The following is a 21,086-nucleotide window of genomic DNA, read 5'->3' as shown; positions in this document are numbered from 1 at the left end:
ATGTGTCTCTGTTTTTAAAAATGCAGTGAGAGATATTTGTTCTCCCCTTTGGAACCACTGCTCTTCTGATTCTTTTAGAATAATATATTAAGAATGTATTTTCTGAGCAAGAGATGTGTTCCAGACACTGTGCTAAGCCTTGCACATGTGCTCAGCACTTTATGGTTTAATTTTCACCACTGAAGAGAAGGCTGTTATTATGATCTGAATTTTACAGATGAGAAAACTTAGGAACACAGAGAGCCACCTCCAATCTTTAGTGCCCATATATGCAAACACAGTAGAAGGTGCTTCCTCTCATAAGTGGATCTAACTCTCAGTAGGGTACACACAGCTTGATGTGCAGAATATTAAATGATTTCAGCCTTCACTGCCCCCAAGAAAGGGGAGACTGGGAGCCTGGAGACTCTGGAGGTTAAAGTATTTGCTCAGTTTCATAGTCGAGTAAATGCTAGAAGTGAGAATTGAACCTGTCTGTCTGCCCCTGTTGCACAATCTTCCATTCATTACCAGGTCCTGATCTGATTTATGTAAGATAAAGGTTGGCAACTTTTTGTTGTTGTTGTTGTTGTAAAAGGTCAGATAGTAATTATTTTCAGCTTTGGTGGCAATACAGTTTACTACTAAACTCTTCCATTAGCGCAAAGGCAGCTATAGATATATAAACAAATGGGCATGGCTGTGTTCAACCAACTATGTACACTAACCTTTGAATTTCATGTAATTTATTTTTCTTTCAATTTTTCCATCTATATAGTAATGTAAAAATATTTGTTTTAGCTTGCTAGGTAGCTTATGAAGTTGATGAGCTGATTTGGCCTGATACAGAATATTTCAAAAGAATCCAGTAAATGAAATCATCACCCTTATGACTCTTGTTTCTTTCCCAAGCTCTGAACTCATGGAAATGAAGTTGTGGAGATCTAGTTCCCCTTTTCTGTTTCTGTTTTATTCTAATGTGGTTGCTGTGATTAATTATTTTCTAGATAGATTACAACATGCTATTCACAAAGTTTTGAAATTTTTGAGTGATTCATCTTTTCTTGTAGTTATTTTGCAAGTACAGTAGCAACTCTGATTTGCTTTTATACTTCTTTAATGACTAGAATTTCACATCTGTTTGGCAGAATAAAGTTTTTCATTGTTCCTTATAGCTTGCTTTGAATGAAGAAAAGGAAATTAGATGCAGATAAAGTTCAAAGACTGAATGCATCCAGGACAACTAGAAAATATATCCCTTTTACCCCCAAATCAAGCTCAGGATTCTGTCCCCAACTGAAACTTTAAAAAAGTTTTGGCTTCACAGCCTTGACCAACATCTGATTTAGTTAGTGTTTGTCGCTCAGTTGTGTTCAACTCTTTGTGACCCAATGGACTGTAGCCAGCCAGGCTCCTCTCTTCATGGAATTCTCCAGGCAAGAATACTGGAGTGGATTGCCATAATTTCTGCAGGGGATCTTCCCAACCCAGGGATTAAACCTGGGTCTCCTGCACGGCAAATGGATTTCTTACCATCTAAGCCACCAGGGAAGCCCCAAGGTACTGAGTCTCCTCAGCTAACTTGTCTTTGTAGACATCTCAAAATGCTACATGTTCAGAACTATAGTTAGGAAGAATTGATCCAACAGATGGCCACTTGGAAGGTCATCCAACAAAATTTGTTAGGTATTGACCCAAACAACCCAACAACCCAATTCTCTGTGTAATAAAGAGGATTCCTGCTTTCCAGAAATTTGTGTTTCATCAGTTTCTTCAGTTTCTTCAGGTCCCTTCAGATTCTGTTTTCCAGCCAAAAGTTGTCTTTTCTTGTTCTTGCAAGAAGCCACTCGTTAGACCCCCGCTTCTTCCTGGGCTTTCTTATTCTTCCCCAGGAGGTCCTCTGAGAACCCCGGTGCAGGCTAGTTCCTTCTTTGCCCTGTTTCTATTGTACCATCTTTCCATCCTCCTCACATTTCTGATTGTGTGTTCAAGGGTTGTCCCTCTAGCTGACCTGTGGGCTTCATGAAGACTTGCACAACACAGCTTTGGCAGCTTTTAAACTTTCTACTGTTTAAAGAGCATCACACCTAAACAAAAGTGAGCTTTTAGTTCCTCCCTATGATACAGATCTCTGTGTAATCAGATCTGGTTTCATCTGACTTTGAAGTTTGCACTTTGCAGCACAGTGTCTCCTCAGAACTGAAGTCTATGTGTTTGACCTTTTTTCTCAATTTGTTTATAAAGTTATCTGAATTATAGAATTATTTCCCTTTCATTGCTGAGGTCTTTCATGTTCTGATAATGGCTCTGGGAAATCAAAACAAAGGAACTGTGGAAGCCTGGATTTGCATCCAGTTTAACTGAGCTAATGTCTGGGACTGGGGCATCCAGGGAAGTGTTTATGGCAAGTTCCAGTTGCATTCAATTCTTTGTTTACTGTGACCTGTTCTCCATCATGCTTAACTTAAATATGATAAAGAGTAAGCCCATAGGTCTGTGGAAAGTGTATATTTTCATAGTTTTATTGTATACTAGTCTTCAGAATCAGTTGAGATGATATTATTATTATACGAAATGATATTTACATCTGGATGTGCACAGTGTTTTGCGAGTGTTCCTCACAGGGACATTTTTGAAAGAAAATGCAAGAATTTTGACTGCCTGTCATGGCTAGCCCATCTACTTTATATTCTGTCAGTGTGATTTTCTGAATTTCCTGCTCATGACACATTTGTAGAAAGGAGAAAAAAAAACACTAACCACTAAACTTGTAGCATATTCACACCCTCTAGTTTCATGTCTTTATTTCTGAACATAGGATTTGAATTCTAAGAGAAGGGGAAAACAAATGTTCATAGTACCCTTTTGGAATTTGTGAGCAGAGCCAAATGGTGAGCCATTTCCATGGACGCTATGGCTTGATCCTCATGTGGGAAAGGTCTGGGGGGAACGTTGTGTTCACTCCCTACGTGAACAGTCACAGGTTGGGGGTGTCTTATGTAAGAGCTTAAAGGTGGGATCATGAATTTAACACATTTGACAACATTTCTCCCATAGGATATCATAGTTTTCTATGTATTCCGTTGACATTCTTTTCCTGTTATATTCTTGTTTGTCTAGATTTCAGAGCTTAGTGTAATCATTGCATGATTTGTTCATGAATGTTTGAAATTCCGTGTAGAAAGATGCCCTTTGAGTGCTTCCATAAGTATCCTGATGTGTGCTCTGAATTACTTCCTTTGGTTTTGAGAACAGAGAACTTAGATAATTACCTGGACATTTTCTATAATGTATTTATCTCCTGTCTCTCACTGATACACACACATATACACACACAAATTTCTATCTGCAAGACATTGACTTAGATGTTTAGGCTACATCAATAAATACATTCTGATTTTACGCTTTAATTATATCAAACTGTACATCAAGAAGTTGCTAGGTGACTGTATGTCTTTTCATTTCTTAAAATTAAGGTGTTATGGTAAATACCATGTAGTAGCATCTTCAAGTGCTTTAAGAGTGGGCTAATAGTAAATAATAGAGCTTTATGAAGATTGTATGTGTGTGTGAAGTTTCTGTACTTATTTTTGTTGTCTTCTGAAAATAGATTACAGGACAAGTCAAAGATTCTAGGTGCTATTTTGGTGGTGTCTGTTTTGGTTAATTTGCAACCTAACATCAGTTATATAAATAGCTAGTATGGTTATTCCCTCTTATATCCAGACGCAAAATTAGAAAGCAAAGGATGGCTTTCATTTTTCGTGTATATACTTGATTGTTAATATTCTCCTAAAATTTCTGAAGTCAGTGCATATTTTATGGTCTCCGTTGCCCTAAGAATTATTTTAAAAGTTATCTTTAGTGGATTTATTAAAATTGAAATGCAGTTAATAATCACTGTCTTTGAAAACTGATTTGTTTGGAGATAGTTTCCAAGTAACTGTATGGTAATCTCTCTCTCTCTCTCTCTTTTTTTTTTTTACACTGTGATATACTAACAGATGATATAGGGAAACTGTGACTCACGTTTCAAGATTTTTCTGATAAGCTATACAAAGAATATTTTGCTAACCCTCCTTAAACTAATACTTTTGCAAACTACCTTCTCTTCTCTTCTTCAGTTATTTACAAATAACTATCTACATAAAGAGGCTTCTCTGGTGGCTCAGTGATAAAGAACCCACCTAGCAATGCAGGAGACTTAAGTTTAATCCCCTGGAGTAGGAAATGGCAACCCATTCCAGTATTCTTTTACCTGGAAACTTCCATGGACAGAGGAGCCTAGAAGACTACACTCTATGGGGTTACAAAGAGTCAGACACAACTGAGGGAATATGCATCCAAGCATGTCTACATAAAGATGGTTATCTCTTTGTGCATAAGTTATTATGCATTACAATTCAAATTCCATCATAAAATGTTCTAAATTACTAAGAAAAATTGTTACTTCAACATCCAAAAGTCTTTTAGCATTTTGATCAATCCTAACATTTCCCCAAATGGATCTGGGGGTTCCTAGTTCTGTAGGATATTGATAATGTTATGAGAAAAAAATTGATTTGTGCTGATGTAAGTTGGACTTTTTTTTTCCTACTTCAAAACCATTCAGAGCTTTAAAAATATGTTAATATGCACAGTGCTTTTCTAAGAGAGATATCCTTGTTATCACTTTGCCACAAATAATTTCATGCTTTGGGAACAACTGACTTTATTATTGTATAGATTAGAAAACAGAGTCCCCTAAGAATTTAAACAGCTTGCTTAAAATTAGACATCTAGACTAACACTTCTAAGGCCATTCTAAGATGAGTATTAGTAGGTTCTTTCAGCTCCAAGCTCTCTCTTTATCAGCTCTTGGGATAAATGTGACTCTTGCCTTGATTTCTGGGCTTGTACTTCTTATTTGTTTTGAATTTCAGGATGTGTATCTCTGAAAACCTGCCTTTAAAGACCCAAATTCCCACCCAGAGAGAATGTATTGATTTATTTATTTTTATTTTTTTTCCTTCCTTGAAATCTTTTCTTAAAATAAAAACACAAAACATGATTACTGGGGATCTCAGAGAGTAAGCATTTGAAAGAGACACCTTGTTCTCTTGGAAAATTGATCTCTGTGCTAAAAATTAAGTATTCTTTGTGTCATAGCTCAGCTGGTAAAGAATTTGCCCGCAATGCAGGAGACCCTGGTTCAATTCCTGGCTTGGGAAGATCTGCTGGAGAAGGGACAGGCTACCCACTCCAGTATTCCTGGGCTTCCCTTGTGGCTCAGCTGGTAAAGAATCTGCCTGCAATGCGGGAGACCTGGGTTTGACTCCTGGGTTGGGAAGATCCCCTGGAGAAGGGAAAGGCTTACCCATTCCAGTATTCTGGCCTGGAGAATTCCAAGGACTGTATTCCATGTAGTTCCATGAGGTTGCACAGAGTCAGATACAACTGAGCACCTTTTACTTTGTGTTTGTGGCTCTTACCATCTCATTTATTTGGAGTTCATTTTCTTAGTAAATAGTTTTACATACCAGGCCTGGAATATACCTGGATAAGTAGATTGGGAATAGGTCCTGTTTCCTAGAACTCATAGTGAATATAGAAAAGACAAATTAAATAATTGTAGTTCATCATAAATAAATAAGCCAATCAAATAAGTAAATTGTGCTAAGTGCTAAAGTTTAAGGTTCAGAGAACTATGCCTTGTACAATAAGAAGGGGTATTTTCTAGCCAGAAGGTATGAGGAAGGCTTCCTGAGGAAGTGGCTTTAGCTACGCCCTGTAGGATGAATAGGTAGTTGGTAGATGAAGCAGGTAGAGGCTGAGCCCAGGACAGAGGTGTTAGAGCTGGAGAAGCTCGTCATTAGGAAGTGAAAGAACACCAGTGTGGTTTGTGGTTGAGAGTTGGTAGCACTTGAACTGCCATGGGTGACCCTCTGATATACGAATGCATAAAATTGCATCCTTTCATTGGTACATGTGTACCACTTGCCAACAAGAACCGTTGCTCATGGTTTGTCACCCATCTGGTGAGTTTTGGTATTCATCTTGTCCTACCATGTAAGTATATAAAGAAATAATGCTCCATCATCAAAAAGTCTGGGGAAATTCTGCATAAATTCTGCCTAGAGGTAATCATGCTTGTAGCCACAATGATCTTTTCCCAGAGACAAAAGATAGGGACTATAGGGACTGTTCATGGGGCTTCCCAGGTGGTGCTAGTGGCAGAGAACCTGCCTGCCAAGGCAAGAGAGGAAAGTATGTGGTTTGATCCCTGGAGTATGAATGGCAATCCACTCCAGTATTCTTGCCTGGAGAATCCCATGGACAGAGGAGCCTGGTGGGTCGCAAAGAGTTGGACACAACTGAAGCAACTCAGCACACACAGCACAGGACCATTCGCACAACTCCAAATTGTGGTTTTTTTCCTATTTTTCTTTAAGGTATAATTTCAGACACTTTGGGAGGGTTTTATACTTGTCCCTGCCTGTCTTAACATAATATATATGAGGTATAATATGAGGAAATTTAATACAAATAGATTATATTTGGTATGTTAAATAAATATAATAAAATGGAATATAATGTAAGTAGTATATAATATCAGAGAAGGCAATGGCACCCCACTCCAGTACTCTTGCTTGGATAATCCCATGGACGGAGGAGCCTGGTAGGCTGCAGTCCATGGGGTCGCTAAGAGTCAGACACGACTGAGTGACTTCACTTTCACTTTTCCTTCATGCATTGGAGAAGGAAATGGCAACCCACTCCAGTATTCTTGCCTGGAGAATCCCAGGGACAGAGGAGCCTAGTGGGCTCCCGTCTATGGGGTCGCACAGAGTCAGACACGACTGAAGTGACTTAGCAGTAGCAGCAGCAGTATATAATATAAGTAGTAAGATAATTTATACAATTTAAAGAATCTAAAGGAATATATTAGCAATCTGGTTTAACATTATGATGCTTCCTATCATTTTTTCTGATGTTTCCTTAAAAAGTACATGTTTGGGATTTGACTGTCGACTTTGCTGACTGCCTTGCTTTTGTTTTCGGCTTCCTCCAGTCTAATGGGATTGCAGCCCTCATTGCTATTTTGGTGTTACTGCTGCTCTTGGGTATTGGACTGATGTGGTGGTTTTGGCCCCTTTGCTGCAAAGTGGTAAGTAAGAAGGATTTGCAGTCCTCTTTTTTTTTTTTTTAAACATCAAGGTGTAAATTAAGGCTGAAATATGAATCAGTGCCACATTGCTCAACAACAGCACAATTTCAATTAGCAAATTGCATTTTAATAGTTATATATTTTAATCATTGTAAGAAATTCTATTCATGCCTGCTAATAAATATTTACTATAAAACTTCATCTAGGAAGCACTTCAAAATCAGGTTTAGGGGAAGAAGAGAAGAAGAAGGTAGGAATGATGATAGGGATAAAGGGTTTCCCACTCAAGTGCAAAAGAATTTCAAGTAAATTGAATGATATTTTCTATTGGATTCATTGAGAGGGATTGCTAATCTGTCAGGTTTGGGGTTTGTTTTGTTTTCATTGTTTATTGAATGTTTCATTATCTCTTTGAAAGATACATTATTTAAGGACTTTTTTTGTTTGCCTCTTGGAAAAACATTTCAGAAATAAATCACCTGCAAATGTTAGGGTGTCTGTGAAACAGTCCCTTTGAAGTTATGACAATTGGTTTGAGGTTGTGTCATTTTTCACGCTTGAGTAAAACCTCTGAAAGAACATGGATATATGCAAGCTCTGTAGTGCTGCTGTAGCAAATTGCCACACATTTGCTGGCTTAAAGCAACACAAATTTATTACCTAACAGTTATGTAATCACAGATCCAACAGGGGTCTTGCTGGGCTAAACTTAGCTGCAAAGTATCGACAGTGATACATTCCTCTCTTAGTGCTCTGGAGGAGAATCTGTTCCCTTGCTTTTTGCAGCTTACAGGGGCTCCTTCCATTCTTGCCTAGTAAGCCCCTTCCTCCAGCTTCAGAGCCAGGCATGTTGCATCTCTGTCACCATTCTTCCGTAGTCACAAGTCTTTCTGACTCCAAACCCAGCTGAGAAAGGACCTCCAATATCAAGGGACCACGAGATTAGGTTGGACCCACCTTGATGCACGCATGCATGCATAATCTCCCATCTCCAGATCCTTCATGCTGATCACATCTGCAAGGTCTCTTTGGTCCTGGAAGACAGCTTATTCACAGTTCCAGGGAATTAGAGTGTGGATATCCTTGTATGTGTGTGTGTGCTCAGTTTTGTCTCTTTGTGACACCATGGACTGTAGCCTTCCAGGCACCTCTGTCTATGGGGTTCTCCAGGCAGACATACTGGAGTGGGTTCCCATTTCCTTCACCAGTGGATCGTCCTGTCCCAGGGATCGAACCCGCATCTCTTGCATCTCCTGCTTTGGCAGGTGGACATGTTTATGTGGCCATTATTCTGCCTGTCACAAGGTGGAACTCTGAGTAACAAACAGCACATTTCAAGCAATATAACTTGGATTGTTCAGGCTTTGTAGAAAAGGTTATTCTGAAGAAGCGCTCCTTCAAAGCATGCCCACTACCTATTTTGATATCCTCTTCTTATCAGCACCTTATATTGAATTTTATGTTTTGTGGATCACAGTAGTGTTTTTTGTAATATGACTAGAGTGACTCTTTTCCCCTCTCACCCTTGCTGACTGATTTCCACTCCTTGCAACTTCAGGCAGTGCTTTGTATTACTTCTACATTGATTATTCATTGTACTTCAGTCTACTTTCATGAGGCAACTTTACAGTCCTTTATCTCAGAGCAGTTGGCCACGGAGGAGACACAGAATTAATTTAGACAACAGCAGAGACAAGAAGCATCCTGTCTCTTTGCTGAACTAATCAGTTTCCTGCCATAGCAATTTCTGCTCAGTTTCCTGTTGTAATCTTGATTATCTTAGATATGGTGATTTTTAGATGAGCTAACTTTCTTGAGTCTCAAATTCAAAAGCAAAAAGGTGCCTTAATGTGATTTGTACTCCTTACTTTTTAAATTTAAAATTCACAGGGGTGGTTTTCATTCTTTTGTTACTTTGCATTTTTATATTGACCAGAGGGCTCAAAAGTGTCAAAGTATATGGTTTTTTAAAAGGACACGTGAGAAGACTGAACTGGGCTTCTTTGTGAGGTTGCTGCATGCCTGCTCACTTGCTAAGTTGTGTCTGACTCTTTTGCAACACCCTGGACTGTAGCCTGCCAGGTTCCTCTGTCCGTGGAATTTCCCAGGCAAGAACACTGGAGTGAGTTGCCATTTCCTTCTCCAGAGGATTTTCCTAACCCAGGGATCAAACCCAAGTCTTCTGTTTAGTAGGCAGTTTCTTTACCGTAACAGTTCATGTAATCAAATGAAGTCTTCACCGAAACATGGGATGTTATAGAGGGGTTTCGATCATCAGGTAGTGAGAATAGATCCATTCCATCCCTGAAACTCTGCAGACTGGGAATCAGGAATTATATTTCTTTATGCAGGGTGGAGAGGGACACCATTAAGGTGTGTTTTTAGGATGTCAGGAGAGCTTCCTATTTACAGAAACATCATGAATGCTTACTAATTTCTGAAACTTATTTAATAGAGAGAATCATCCATATTTTACATTTAGAAATATAGACTACAGAGCAGTTAGCCTTGAGTATGAACTTGCATTTAGATCTAAAAATAAATGAATTGGGCTTTCCAGGTGGCACTAGTAGTAAATAACCCACGTGCCAATGCAGAAGATATGAGATGCTGGTTCGATCCCTGGGTCAGTAAGAAAATGTAAGAAATGGCAACCCACTCCAGTATTCTTGCCTGGAAAATCCTATGGACCGAGGAGCCTGCTGGGCTACAGTTCACAGGGCCACAAAGAATCAGACATTACTGACCGACTGAGCACATAAATGAATCAGAACAAATGTTCCCTAAAAACACAGATTTAAAAGCAGAGAGAAAGTAGAGGCAAAATTCTGCATTCAGCCCTTAGTAATCTGAGCGAGTGCTGGGCTTGGAATTAGGGGTTCAGAAATGACTACCATATGATATGGAAACTCATATTTTAATATGAAGCACAGAATGGTAGAGAAAGTGAGAATGAAGGTTCATGAGTATGCCAGGAGCAACACATGTCAGGAACACAAAGGAAAGAGGGATTTGCCAGAATTGAGGGATTGTTTCAGGGAAACTGGGTGGAGCTGCCGATTCCAAACTGATTTTGAATATTGAACAAGACTTTGGCAGTTGATGAGGGACATTTCCTATAAAGTGTGTGTGGAATTACAAGTTATTCAGACATGCTTTGAGATGTCCTAGGCTGAGGTCTAGCGTGCCAGGGAAAGGAGTGGTGAAAGATGGTTTAGGATCTAGGCATGAACCTTCCTATTCTTTGAGGAAGTTTGAACTCATCCCAGGGGTGAGGAGAATACACTGGAAAGATTTGATCACTGATCCCCTGAAAGAAGCTTTACTTGCTGTACATGGTGCTGAGATCTGGTCCCAGTGGGGATTAAGTCTTACCCAACTGAGATCCATCAGCTATTGAAATACAAGCCAGTAATAGACAGTGAGCCTTAGATATGGCAGTGGGCAGGGGAGGGGCAACGTAGGAATGGGGGGAGTGGGGAGTACAAACTATTGGGTATAAGTTAGGCTACAAGGATGTATTATACAACACAAGGAATATGGCCATTATTTTGTAATAACTGTGAATGGAGTGTAACCTTTAACATTTGTGTTTAAAAAAAGATATAGCCTAAGCAAAGTATTTCTAACAAAGTATAGAGAGTTGGTATACAACAAGTAAGCTAAATCAATTAGAGAAAGATGAGGAGGTGATGTAAAAAGGAAGGGTCAAAGGAAACCATAACCTTATGAAAAACAAGATCTTGAGTATAACTGAAGGTGTACTATGATGGTACAACTGCAGGATATTTATTTATTTGATTATGTTTAGAGAACACATTTCCACAGTGCTGGTATTAGAATATGATTAGTTAATTGTTAGCAACGTTCGATTATTAGGGATTATTTTGAACTTTGACTATCAGCTATTACTGGTAATAATTCTTTTTAATAGAAAATGAAATGCATTTATTTCAGCTTAGTGTAAGTCACTCAGTTGTGTCTAACTCTTTGCAACCCCATGGACTGTAGCCTCTGTCCATGGAAATCTCCAAGCAAGAATATCAGAGTGGGTTGCAACTCCCTTCTCCAGAGGATCTTCCCAACCTAGAGATTGAACCTGGGTTTCCCGCATTGCCGGTCAATTCTTTACTGTCTGAGTCACCAGAGAGGTCCTTATTTCAGCTTGGTGTTGTGTAAATTTCTTTTGTTTGAGTGTCTTTTAAGTACTGGGGCAAACATTTGGTCTTTCAACTGAAATATGATTAAACAGCTTAAATGTCTGTTTTCAGGCACATTTAGACTATGTCAGCCATCACCTCCTTGGGAATCATATGCTTAGAAGCTCTTATTGAGATAGAAATCCTGGAATGGAAAAAAACCCTGAACAGAGGCACCCATATCTGTCACACATTCTTCGTTGAATCATTTCATATTTTTAAAAAATATCTTGTGAAATAATTTAACCATTCATTTTTCAGAGATTAAAATTTCACAGATATCTAATTAATGATTCAGAGATGACAGTGTTACCTATGTCTTAGCCCAGATTTTTTTTCTGCTCCTAGTAACTGGAAGGCTTTCAGAGTCGTTGCTCTCAGATTTCCATCTGTGGTGTCTCTCTCCGAGGGGAAAGGATGATTGGGTGAGACGTCTCCAGGGATCAGTATAGTTTAGGATAGCCCCTATGCTAAGGTGTCCATGATCGTTGTCTTCTATGGCAAAAGAGACTTTACAGATACGATCAAATTCAGGATCTTGAAATAGGGAGATCATCCAGAATGACCTAGCTGTTTCTAAATACCGTCACTGTGCCCATATAAGAGGTTGACAGAGGAGATAAGACCACAGATGGGGAGAAGGCAGTGTGACCGTGGAGGCAGAGACCAAAGCGATGAAGCTTCTGGGCAGGGAATGCTGGCAGTCACCAGGAGCTGGGAAGGGCAAGGAGTGAGAAACCCCTGGAGGCTGCAGAAGGAACCGGCTCTGATGACCCCAGACTTTAGTTAGAAGACTCAGTTTGGACTCCTGGCATCTAGAACTGTAGGAATATAAATTTCTCTTGTGTTAAGCCACTAAGCGTGTGGTAATTTGTTATTGCAGCATTAAAGATCTAACAGATTCCCTACATGATTCTGATATTCTCCAGAGCTGGGGATCACTGCTCAGGGCTGTTGATTTTGGGGAATTCTTATGGAATATGTTTTCGGATCAACTCATTACAAAATCTGTCTATGGAGTGCAGGAAGTTGTAAGATGGGAGATAAGGAAATATTCTTAAAATGTTTGCAGTGATTCTGTGGCAGTTAAAACCCTGTGTGTTCTTTAAAATTAGAGTTACCATTCTGTTTCGTTTTGGGTCAACTGTCAAGTAAATATGCGTAATACTTTATATACTGAGTAAAATTTACTCACTGTTTCAGAGTGACAGGGATTTGTTGAAGAAACAGGTTTCCTATTTTAAGAAGTATCCAAGACATATATGTTATTAGAACCCATTGACAGCAAAAGGTGGTCAGCTTTCTCAGGGTGCTTGTTATTTGATGGTAGAAACCAGTACAGTCCTGTTCATATTCAGATACGTACCACTATTTCAAGATTATGAGAGAGAAAGACAAATACTATATGTTTCCACTTATTTGTGCAATCTAGAAAACAAAACAAAGGAACAAAAATAACCAAACAGAAGACGACATGGATACAGAGAACAAACAAGTGGTTGCCAGAGGGGAAGGGGTGAGGGATGGGTGAAGGGGATTAAGAGGTCCAGAATACAAGTTATAAGATAAATTAGTCATGAGGATATAATGTATGGAACAGACAAAATAGTTTTATTGTGATAACTTTCTATGATATAAAAATATTGAACCACTGTGCTATACATGGAAAACTATTGTAAGTCGATTAAACTTCAAGAAATCATGATAGTTCCTAGACCTACTATTATATTTCATTATTTGATGAATTAATAAAGAAGTACCTAGTATTTCTGTTTCACAGATCTGGTTTCTTGCTTTTAAAAGTAGATTTGACAGTTATATTTCAATACAATTGGATTCCTTTTAATCCTGTGTATTTTAATTTAGCTTGTTTAGTCTAGGAAGGGGTTCATTGGTCCGCTATAATCAGCTTGCCAAAGAGTAACACAGAATAAAAAAGGTTAGGAAAAAACTCCCCAAATAGACTATCTGGCTACCAGTGATGCTTTTAATATGAGGCTATTTTAAAATATTAAATCTTTCAATTCATTTAATGAGTATATTCAAGGATAAAAGAGACAGGTGATATCATTAAAGACAGGTTAAAATGTTGCAGATTTGTGTCCTCTGTATGCCTAGGTTTTCCATGGCAAATAGGATCTAAATCAATCATCTTTGGAGAACTTTATCTTGTAGTAGTAGTAATAGTAGTGATAATAGTAGAACCCTCATGCAAAGCTGGAACTTTTAGGCACTATCATTACTGAACTATAGAGTATGTTGAGTTTGCAAACTATTCCATCAAGGGGGAAGTTCTCATTTTTGTGTAAAGTAATTTCTCACAACCTGTTTATGATTCTGTTTCCTACTCATTGAATAACCTCACATCCATCCTTTACAACTGCTTTTCTATAACAAAGATGTCAGCAGCATCCTTCCTTTTCCTTAGATTGAAAAAGGGGAGAAGTTAAAAACAATCATGTATTGAATCATGAGGGAGATATCAGAAAATATGGCTCTTTATATCACTGTTTAACTCATAAGATGTGTTGAGTTTACGGCAGGTTTGTTTTACTCCAGGATAGCAGAACTGACCGTCCTTTAGTTGCATCATTTGGAAGAACTGGGCATTCTGCAAAATTACAGATGTAAGGCTAATGAGGTGGCAAACAAAGACTTTCTGGAGTGTTGTCAATTAGAGTGTGTTATCCAGCTGCAAATAAATATCTGAATATGCTGGAAATGATAAATGTTCACTTTGCTCTAGTGTCCTTGGCCGAAGTTCTCCATCCACAAGGGAAAACTGCAAGCTCATTTTTCCTCAGTACATTTAAGACATTGCATAAAGATCTCATAAATCTTTTTAAAAAACCATTTTAAAAACTTATCTTTTTAAAGCCCAATTTACTTACAAGTAAGCTGGGCTTTCATGATGAGGATATATCTGACTAGAGCTATATAGAATCATTTTCTTAGCCAGCAACAGCTGTGCTGTTCTTTCTAAATAGTAATAATGCTTCTACATTGCACTTGTTTTTTATTGTTGAGGAGGGCTCTTGGTGCCTTTATTGGGTTACTTTGAGAGCAGCCTGATTTTCTTTTAAAAAAAAATGCACAATAAAACAGAAGGAATTTAAATTTTAATATGCCTTCCTTGTACCATTAATTAAAATGATTTAAGTTTGGTTGCCTCTTTGAAATAGAGTGTGATGTTAGTAGTTATTGGTTCTACGGTGATGTTTTACAACAGAGCATCATTACAAAACAGGTTATCACACTCTTCCCAGTCTTAGTTTATTTAGCTTGATGGCAGTACCTTTACTTAACTCCAGGAGAATACACTCTCACGGGGCTTCCCAGGTGGCCCAGTATTAAAGAATATGCTTGCTGATAGAAAAGATGCAGGTTCGATTCCTGGGTCGGAAAGATGCCCTGGAGGAGGAAATGGCAACCCACTCCAGTATTCTTGTCTGGAGAAGTCCATGGACAGAGGAGCCTGGCAGGCTACAGTCCATGGGGTTGCAAAAGAGTTGGACACAACTGAGCATGCATGCTCCCCAACCCTTCAAAGCACACTCACATTGTTCTTCCCAGTCCTCATTAGGCATTTAAAATTATATTTATTATCCAGACTTCCCACTATTATTTGTTTATTCAAAGCAGTCTCTTTGAACATTGGTGAGTCTGTCAAGGAGGAAAGGAAAGGGAGGCAGATAACCCGACCATATCTTGGCCTCATTGTTGAAAGCAACTCACTTTTGTGGGATTTGGAAAAGGACTTCCCAAACACTAATGGCAGAGAACTTTGTATTCACGAGAGGAAAGGCATTGCACTTGTTCTATGATCTTATCAAAAAAGAAAGGGAAGAGTGAAAGGAAGTCCCACATGTATTTTAAACAAGTTTTTGTACACACTAAGAATGAGTTCTTGAAGTCTGTGGACCCTTAGGTACTTAGATGACATTGCTGAAATATTGGGCATTTGTTTCTGTCACTGGCAAGAGTCACTTCTGAAATACTATTTGATCTCCAGTCATTACACAGTATCTTTTTTTTTTTTTTTTAATCCAAGGCAGTTCACTGTTGACAGTTCTTTTCACTCTTTTCTGAATATCGGAACATATGATTGCATCAAGCTGGCTGCAGGCTCCAGTGCTGACATTTTCTAGCGCAAAGAATGCCCACATCACTCGAACATTTGAAAAGTGTTAATGAGCAGATCAAAAGGACTGTTGCCTGAAGCAGCTAACTTTTTCTTTTTTTTTTTTTAAATCGGCTCTCCTCCAAACTGAAATCTTCATTCTAGCAGCTAAGTAGATGAGATATAATCCTCTCTGATGATGATAATAACAAATGAAAAAAAAATTGGAGAAGAATCAAACTCTGCATATGGTTCATAAAGTGGTGAAAGTGTTTTCCAGAATCTTCAATATCGAGTTGAAGGATGCTAAGTAGAAAAAATCCTGGCAACTAGGCAATATTATGCCTTTTAAAATCTGCAAATTCTCATAAAATATGGTGCATACGAATACATCCTTTTCTGAGATGAGTGTTCTTGCACTATTTAATACAAGAATGGGATTCTCACGACTGTTATTTTTTAATGTATTTGGACAACTATCAGGTTTCTTTTTCTCCTGCACTAACTTTACTGAAATGTAGGGACATCAGTGGACACAGACTTTTGCCATTTTTGTCTTTTGGACTGAATGACTTCAGATTATCTTCACTCTCCTTTGTTACTTATGAGGCTGTGTGGTACAATGGAGAGATGGAGCATTTACAAACATCAAACACACACAACATTTATTTCCTGTTCCAACATTTCTAGGGCAATGATGTTGGGCATGTGAATGAATATGTTATGTCCCTATAAAATGAGGATGATAGCATCTGTCTCATACAGTTACCATAAATATTAATTTGTATCTGTTTGTCTATCTATCTTATCTACCTATTCATCTATCTAACCATCAGTCCATCCCACCAAGTAGTGTACTTCTCAACACATCTTAAACCTTTTCTCCTGTACCCTCTCCCTTGGCAATCCAAACCTTATTTTAAGAGAATGTCATGTGCCAGAGAAAGTTGAACCCAGAGTTTGGAGGTAGGTGGACCAGCATTCTGGGTTTAAATACGAATTCTAATGTTTTCTCTATATATCCTTGGACACGTTACTGAATTCAGAGCCTCCCTCTCCTTATATTTAAAATAAGCATAGTAACTACATAGCATTGTTATGAAATGAAAGAAATATAGAGTGTGTGGCATATGCCAGCACCAATAAAATGTGGTTATTGTTAATAGTATTAACAGCACACCGATGAGCCTTGGGTCTGTTTCAGTTTCTGAAAGTGCTGTTATTTGTTGTGGTGGTGGTTGTGTCTTTTAATCTACAAGATCAAAATTTTATTTATGCAGAATTTTAAGGGTTTTTTTTTCCATTGTTAACAATGTAGAAAGTATACTTGCCAGGATTTCAAAGTCAATTTAAATTTATAATAAGTCATGCATTTAGTCATACATACAATTAATTACACGTTATTGGAAAAACAAACCCTAATGTTCTTTTCTGAAATAAGGTGAATACAAATACATGTAGACATATGGCCTACTTAATTACGTAAAGGCATAGAAGCAAAAGACCTGTTGGAAATATTGTGGTACATATTTTGTCTTTATCATTCTATTAGAATTTTCATTTTGGAAAGGACCTATAGTGAATCAAATTTATTTCCCAGATGAAGAAACTTAGCATGGGCTTATATTTTCCCTTTGAGTTCATTAGCTCTTGGACTTTCTTAGTCAAAAGAGAAATTTGATACTTCACTTTCTTTGGTACTAGCAATATTTTATTTTCATGGAAATCTTTATCAGTTATCATTTATATCTTTTTTCTCCATTAAAAAAAATAAATTTAGAGGTTGGCTATGAGCCTTTGCAAACATTCTCAACTAGTTCCTTCAACTCACTTTCAATCATGTTTTTAATATTTGTTGTTTTCACAGCACTTTATTAGGCACTGTGATATTATAAAGAGGGAGAAATGATATTGCCCCTAAGAAATCAACACTTCTGAGGGGTAGTGGAAAAATTCCAAAATAAATATATAAAGCCAAATTGATGAAGCATGAATGGTTCAACTGGGTGGTAATGTTTATATTGTTAAAAGTTTTAAAGTTTCTAGATAATGGAATGGAAAGTTGGTAGACTATATGAAGGATGGAAGGGACTTAATATGGAAATGGTCATTTTATTGGGGGTAGCAAAGGGGTCTTCAGTCAATTTGGAGTTAGAGGTATACAAACAGAGATTTTGTAGATAGAGTGTTAGGGCTGAATTGAGGGCCATGCTAAGGCATTTGAACAATGAGCGTGCAAGAGGACTCGTGCACTGAAAAAGGACTTTTTGTTTTCCGGGTTGTGGCTGATAACAGATAAAGAGTCTCTGATAAAGAAGGTAAAAATGCCTCCATTATCCTGTTGTGAGGTTGTCAAGCATCGTTTAGATGAGGATTTTAAATTGAAACTTGACTTGCCCATATCGATGCTAAAACTTGATGCTATGCAGGATAATGAGCATGATAAATATGACATAAAAAAAGAGGTGTTATGGAGGTGGATGGTCAGTAATTCTCAAGGGGGTATAGGCGGCACTCGTGTAAAGAACCTGCCTGCCAGTGCAGGAGACATAAGAGATGTGGGTTGCATCCCTGGGTTGGGAAAATCCCCTGGAGGAGGGCATGACAACCCAGTCCAGTGTTCCGGCCTGGAGAATCCCATGGACAGAGGATCCTGGCAGGCTACAGTCCATAGAGTCGCAAAGAGACACAACTGAAGCAACTGAGCATGCACACGCACATAGTATAATATAGGATTGGGGATACTGTTTCAGTTCTCAGAAATTCATATACCAGTACAAGATGTACATGTAGTGACCAGAGTAAATTTAAAATCCTCACAAGGAAATGAAATGAGTACCGTATATTAAACTTAGACTTAGGAATGGAGGTACCTTAGGCTCTTCCCAGTGAAAGAACGCTAGAGCACTTTATAATAATTTGCAAAACTGAGTAGAAGCGTGATGTGTAAGGTTCTTCCCAAAATTCAGTAATTCCTTGATTTCAGTTGTGGGCACTGGAGCATTTGATCCATTTTGACTAGAGAAAAGATCAATTAAGCTCCTATTGCAATCAATTAAACTTCTCAAGAGTCCCTTGAACTGCAAGAAGATCACACCAGTCAATTCTAAAGGAAGTCAACCCTGAATATTCATTATAAGGAATGATGCTGAAGCTGAAGCTCAAATACTTGGCCACCTGATGTGAAGAACTGACTCACTGGAAAAGACCCTGATGCTGGGAAAGATTGAAGGCTAGAGGAGAGGGCAGCGGAGGATGAGATGATTGAATAGCAGCACCAACTCAATGGACACGAATCTAAGCAAACTCGGGAGATGGTGAAGGTCAGAGGAGCAGTCCATGGGATTGCAAAGAGTCAGACACAACTTAGAGACTGAACAGCAAACAACAAGCTTAGAAAAATACTGACCTGGCTGCATAGATTAGAATGAAGGGTGAGTTAGAGATAGAGAAGCAAGCTGCATGTATAATTTAGCTACAAGTAAAACATGTAGGGGCTTCCCAAGTGGCTCTAGTGGTAAAGAACCTGCCTGCCAATGCAGGAGACATAATGAGACACAGGTTCCATCCCTGTGTCAGGAAGATCCTCTGGAGGAGGGCATGACAATCCACTGCAGTATTCTTCCTTGGAGAATCCCATGGACAGAGGAGCCTAGCAGGCTGCCGTTCATAGCGTTGCAAAGAGTCGGACACGACTAAAGCGACTTCGCACACACACACATACAAAGCTTGTAGACATTAATGCCAAAATAAAGCTATGGTAATTATAGATCAATCCTAGTTTTCAATATGTTATTAATTAAAATGCATGGAATGAAGGTGAGGACTGCCAGGGGTGCATCTGTTTTTCCTGAGTACCATGCCTTTAATTAATGGCTTGGCCACACTTAAAATGCTATTTATCAGTTCTAGAATCTACACTTTGAGATATTGTACAAATGAATACATACTAAAGAAACTGACCAAGATCACCCAATATCTCAGACCATTACATGAAAAATGATTGTGAGGTTTAGCTCTCAGATGATATATGGTTAGTATTCAAAAACAGGAAACTCTGTCTTCTGGAATTAAAAATAGTTGTCTCTCTGTGTGTGTATACATTTCACACTGTAGGATCAGGGCTAAAAAGTGGAAACTATGAAGAAGGAGGCTTTGGCTTCATTTAGGGGAAAAATTTTCATATGATATGGGTTCCTTGCCAGTGGAATGAATTGCTTAGTGAAGTAGTGAATTTCTCTTTATTGCAGGAATTCAGACATAGTTGGATGACAACTAGGTGGGGATTTTTGAGAATAATGAAGTTCTGGTTGGATGCATTGGGGAAGTTGAAAAATATTGTGCTAGATATTTTTAAGGTCCAAAGACTCTCAAGTTCATGATTTTAGGTAATGATAATGGGAGTGGATATGAGAGTTGGATTATAAAGAAAGCTGAGCACCGAATAATTAATACTTTTGAACTGTGGTACTGGAGAAGACTCTTGAGAGTCCCTTGGACTTCAAGGAGATCCAACCAGTCCATCCTAAAGGAAATCAGTCCTGAATATTCACTGGACTGATGTTGAAGCTAAAGCTCCAATACTTTGGCCACCTGATGCAAAGAACTGAGTCATTAGAAAAGACCCTGATGCTGGGAAAGGTTGAAGGTAGGAGGAGAAGGGGCCAACAGAGGATGAGATGGTTGGATGGCATCACCGACTCAATGGACATGAGTTTGAGCAAGCTCCGGGAGTTGGTGATGCACAGGGAAGCCTGGCATGCTGCAGTCCATGGTGTTGCAAAGAGTTGGACACGACTGAGTGACTGAACCGAACTGAACTGAATGGCAATGGAATGTAAAGAATCCTTCCTTCTTCCTGTCATCTTCCTCTCCTCCTGCCTTCCCTCCTTCTTTTCCCCTCGCTTCCTTCCTTTTCCTCCCTGCTTCCTTCCTCTTCTCCTCTCTCCTGCCCTCCTTCCTTCCTTCCTTTCTTTCTTCCCTACTCCTTCCTCATTCTCTCTTCTTCCATTTTCTTTTCTCTTTCCTGCCTTACTCCCTTTTCTCTCTTTCTAACTTCCTTTCTTCCCTTCTTTTCTGCTAGACACTTTGCTACGTTCTGGGAATATAATTAGGAACAAAGCAGACATAAAATTCATTCTCGTAGAAGTTACAGTGTTTTGGAGTTGGATAAAATTATCAATTGTGATCAATGCTAGGGGAGAAGAAACAGGCATCCCTGCATATTAAGGAAATCTGAACTACTTTGAGAAGACTGGGGAATTCATGGTGGGGAAAGGAGAGGAAAAGATAGGAATGTGGGGAGAGAGAGACAGACGCACACACACACACTGCAGAGACTGGAATATTTCAAAAAGTCTGTTGGACATGGTAAATGATTTGGTTAAGTCATTGAGAGGCAAGAATAAATTATAGATTATGAGAAAATTTTAAGGCTGCAATTTCAAAGAAAATGATTTACTTGAAAGAAACAGGGAAGATAGGAAGAAGAATTAGCTGATAAATGAAGGTAATTAAGTTGGTTTTGACTCTGTTGAGTGTGAAATATTGACTGATCTGGTTTTCATTTATTTTGGACATGCACGTTGATAATGACATGCGTGCTTTTTTTTTTTTATTTGCCATACTTGTATTAATTTAT

General features: G+C 38.5%; 1 protein-coding gene across 2 annotated transcripts in view; it reads left to right on the top strand.

Moving 5' to 3' along the window:
- Positions 1-21,086, top strand: part of ANTXR2 (ANTXR cell adhesion molecule 2) — a 175,218-nt gene that overhangs the window by 69,498 nt on the left and 84,634 nt on the right. Inside the window, exon 12 of one of the 2 annotated variants that reach the window (XM_069594457.1) lies at positions 7,031-7,126. The exons of the other annotated variant lie outside the window; for it this stretch is intronic. Within the exon in view, the coding sequence (XP_069450558.1) occupies positions 7,031-7,126 (96 nt within the window). The remainder of the gene's footprint in view (positions 1-7,030; positions 7,127-21,086) is intronic. 2 annotated transcript variants of the gene reach the window in all.

The sequence above is a fragment of the Ovis canadensis genome, chromosome 6 (assembly GCF_042477335.2).
Source record: "Ovis canadensis isolate MfBH-ARS-UI-01 breed Bighorn chromosome 6, ARS-UI_OviCan_v2, whole genome shotgun sequence".
NCBI classification, from domain to species: Eukaryota; Metazoa; Chordata; class Mammalia; order Artiodactyla; family Bovidae; genus Ovis; species Ovis canadensis.
The sequence above is the reverse complement of the archived record's forward strand: the minus strand, read 5'-3'. Positions and strand labels throughout refer to the sequence as shown.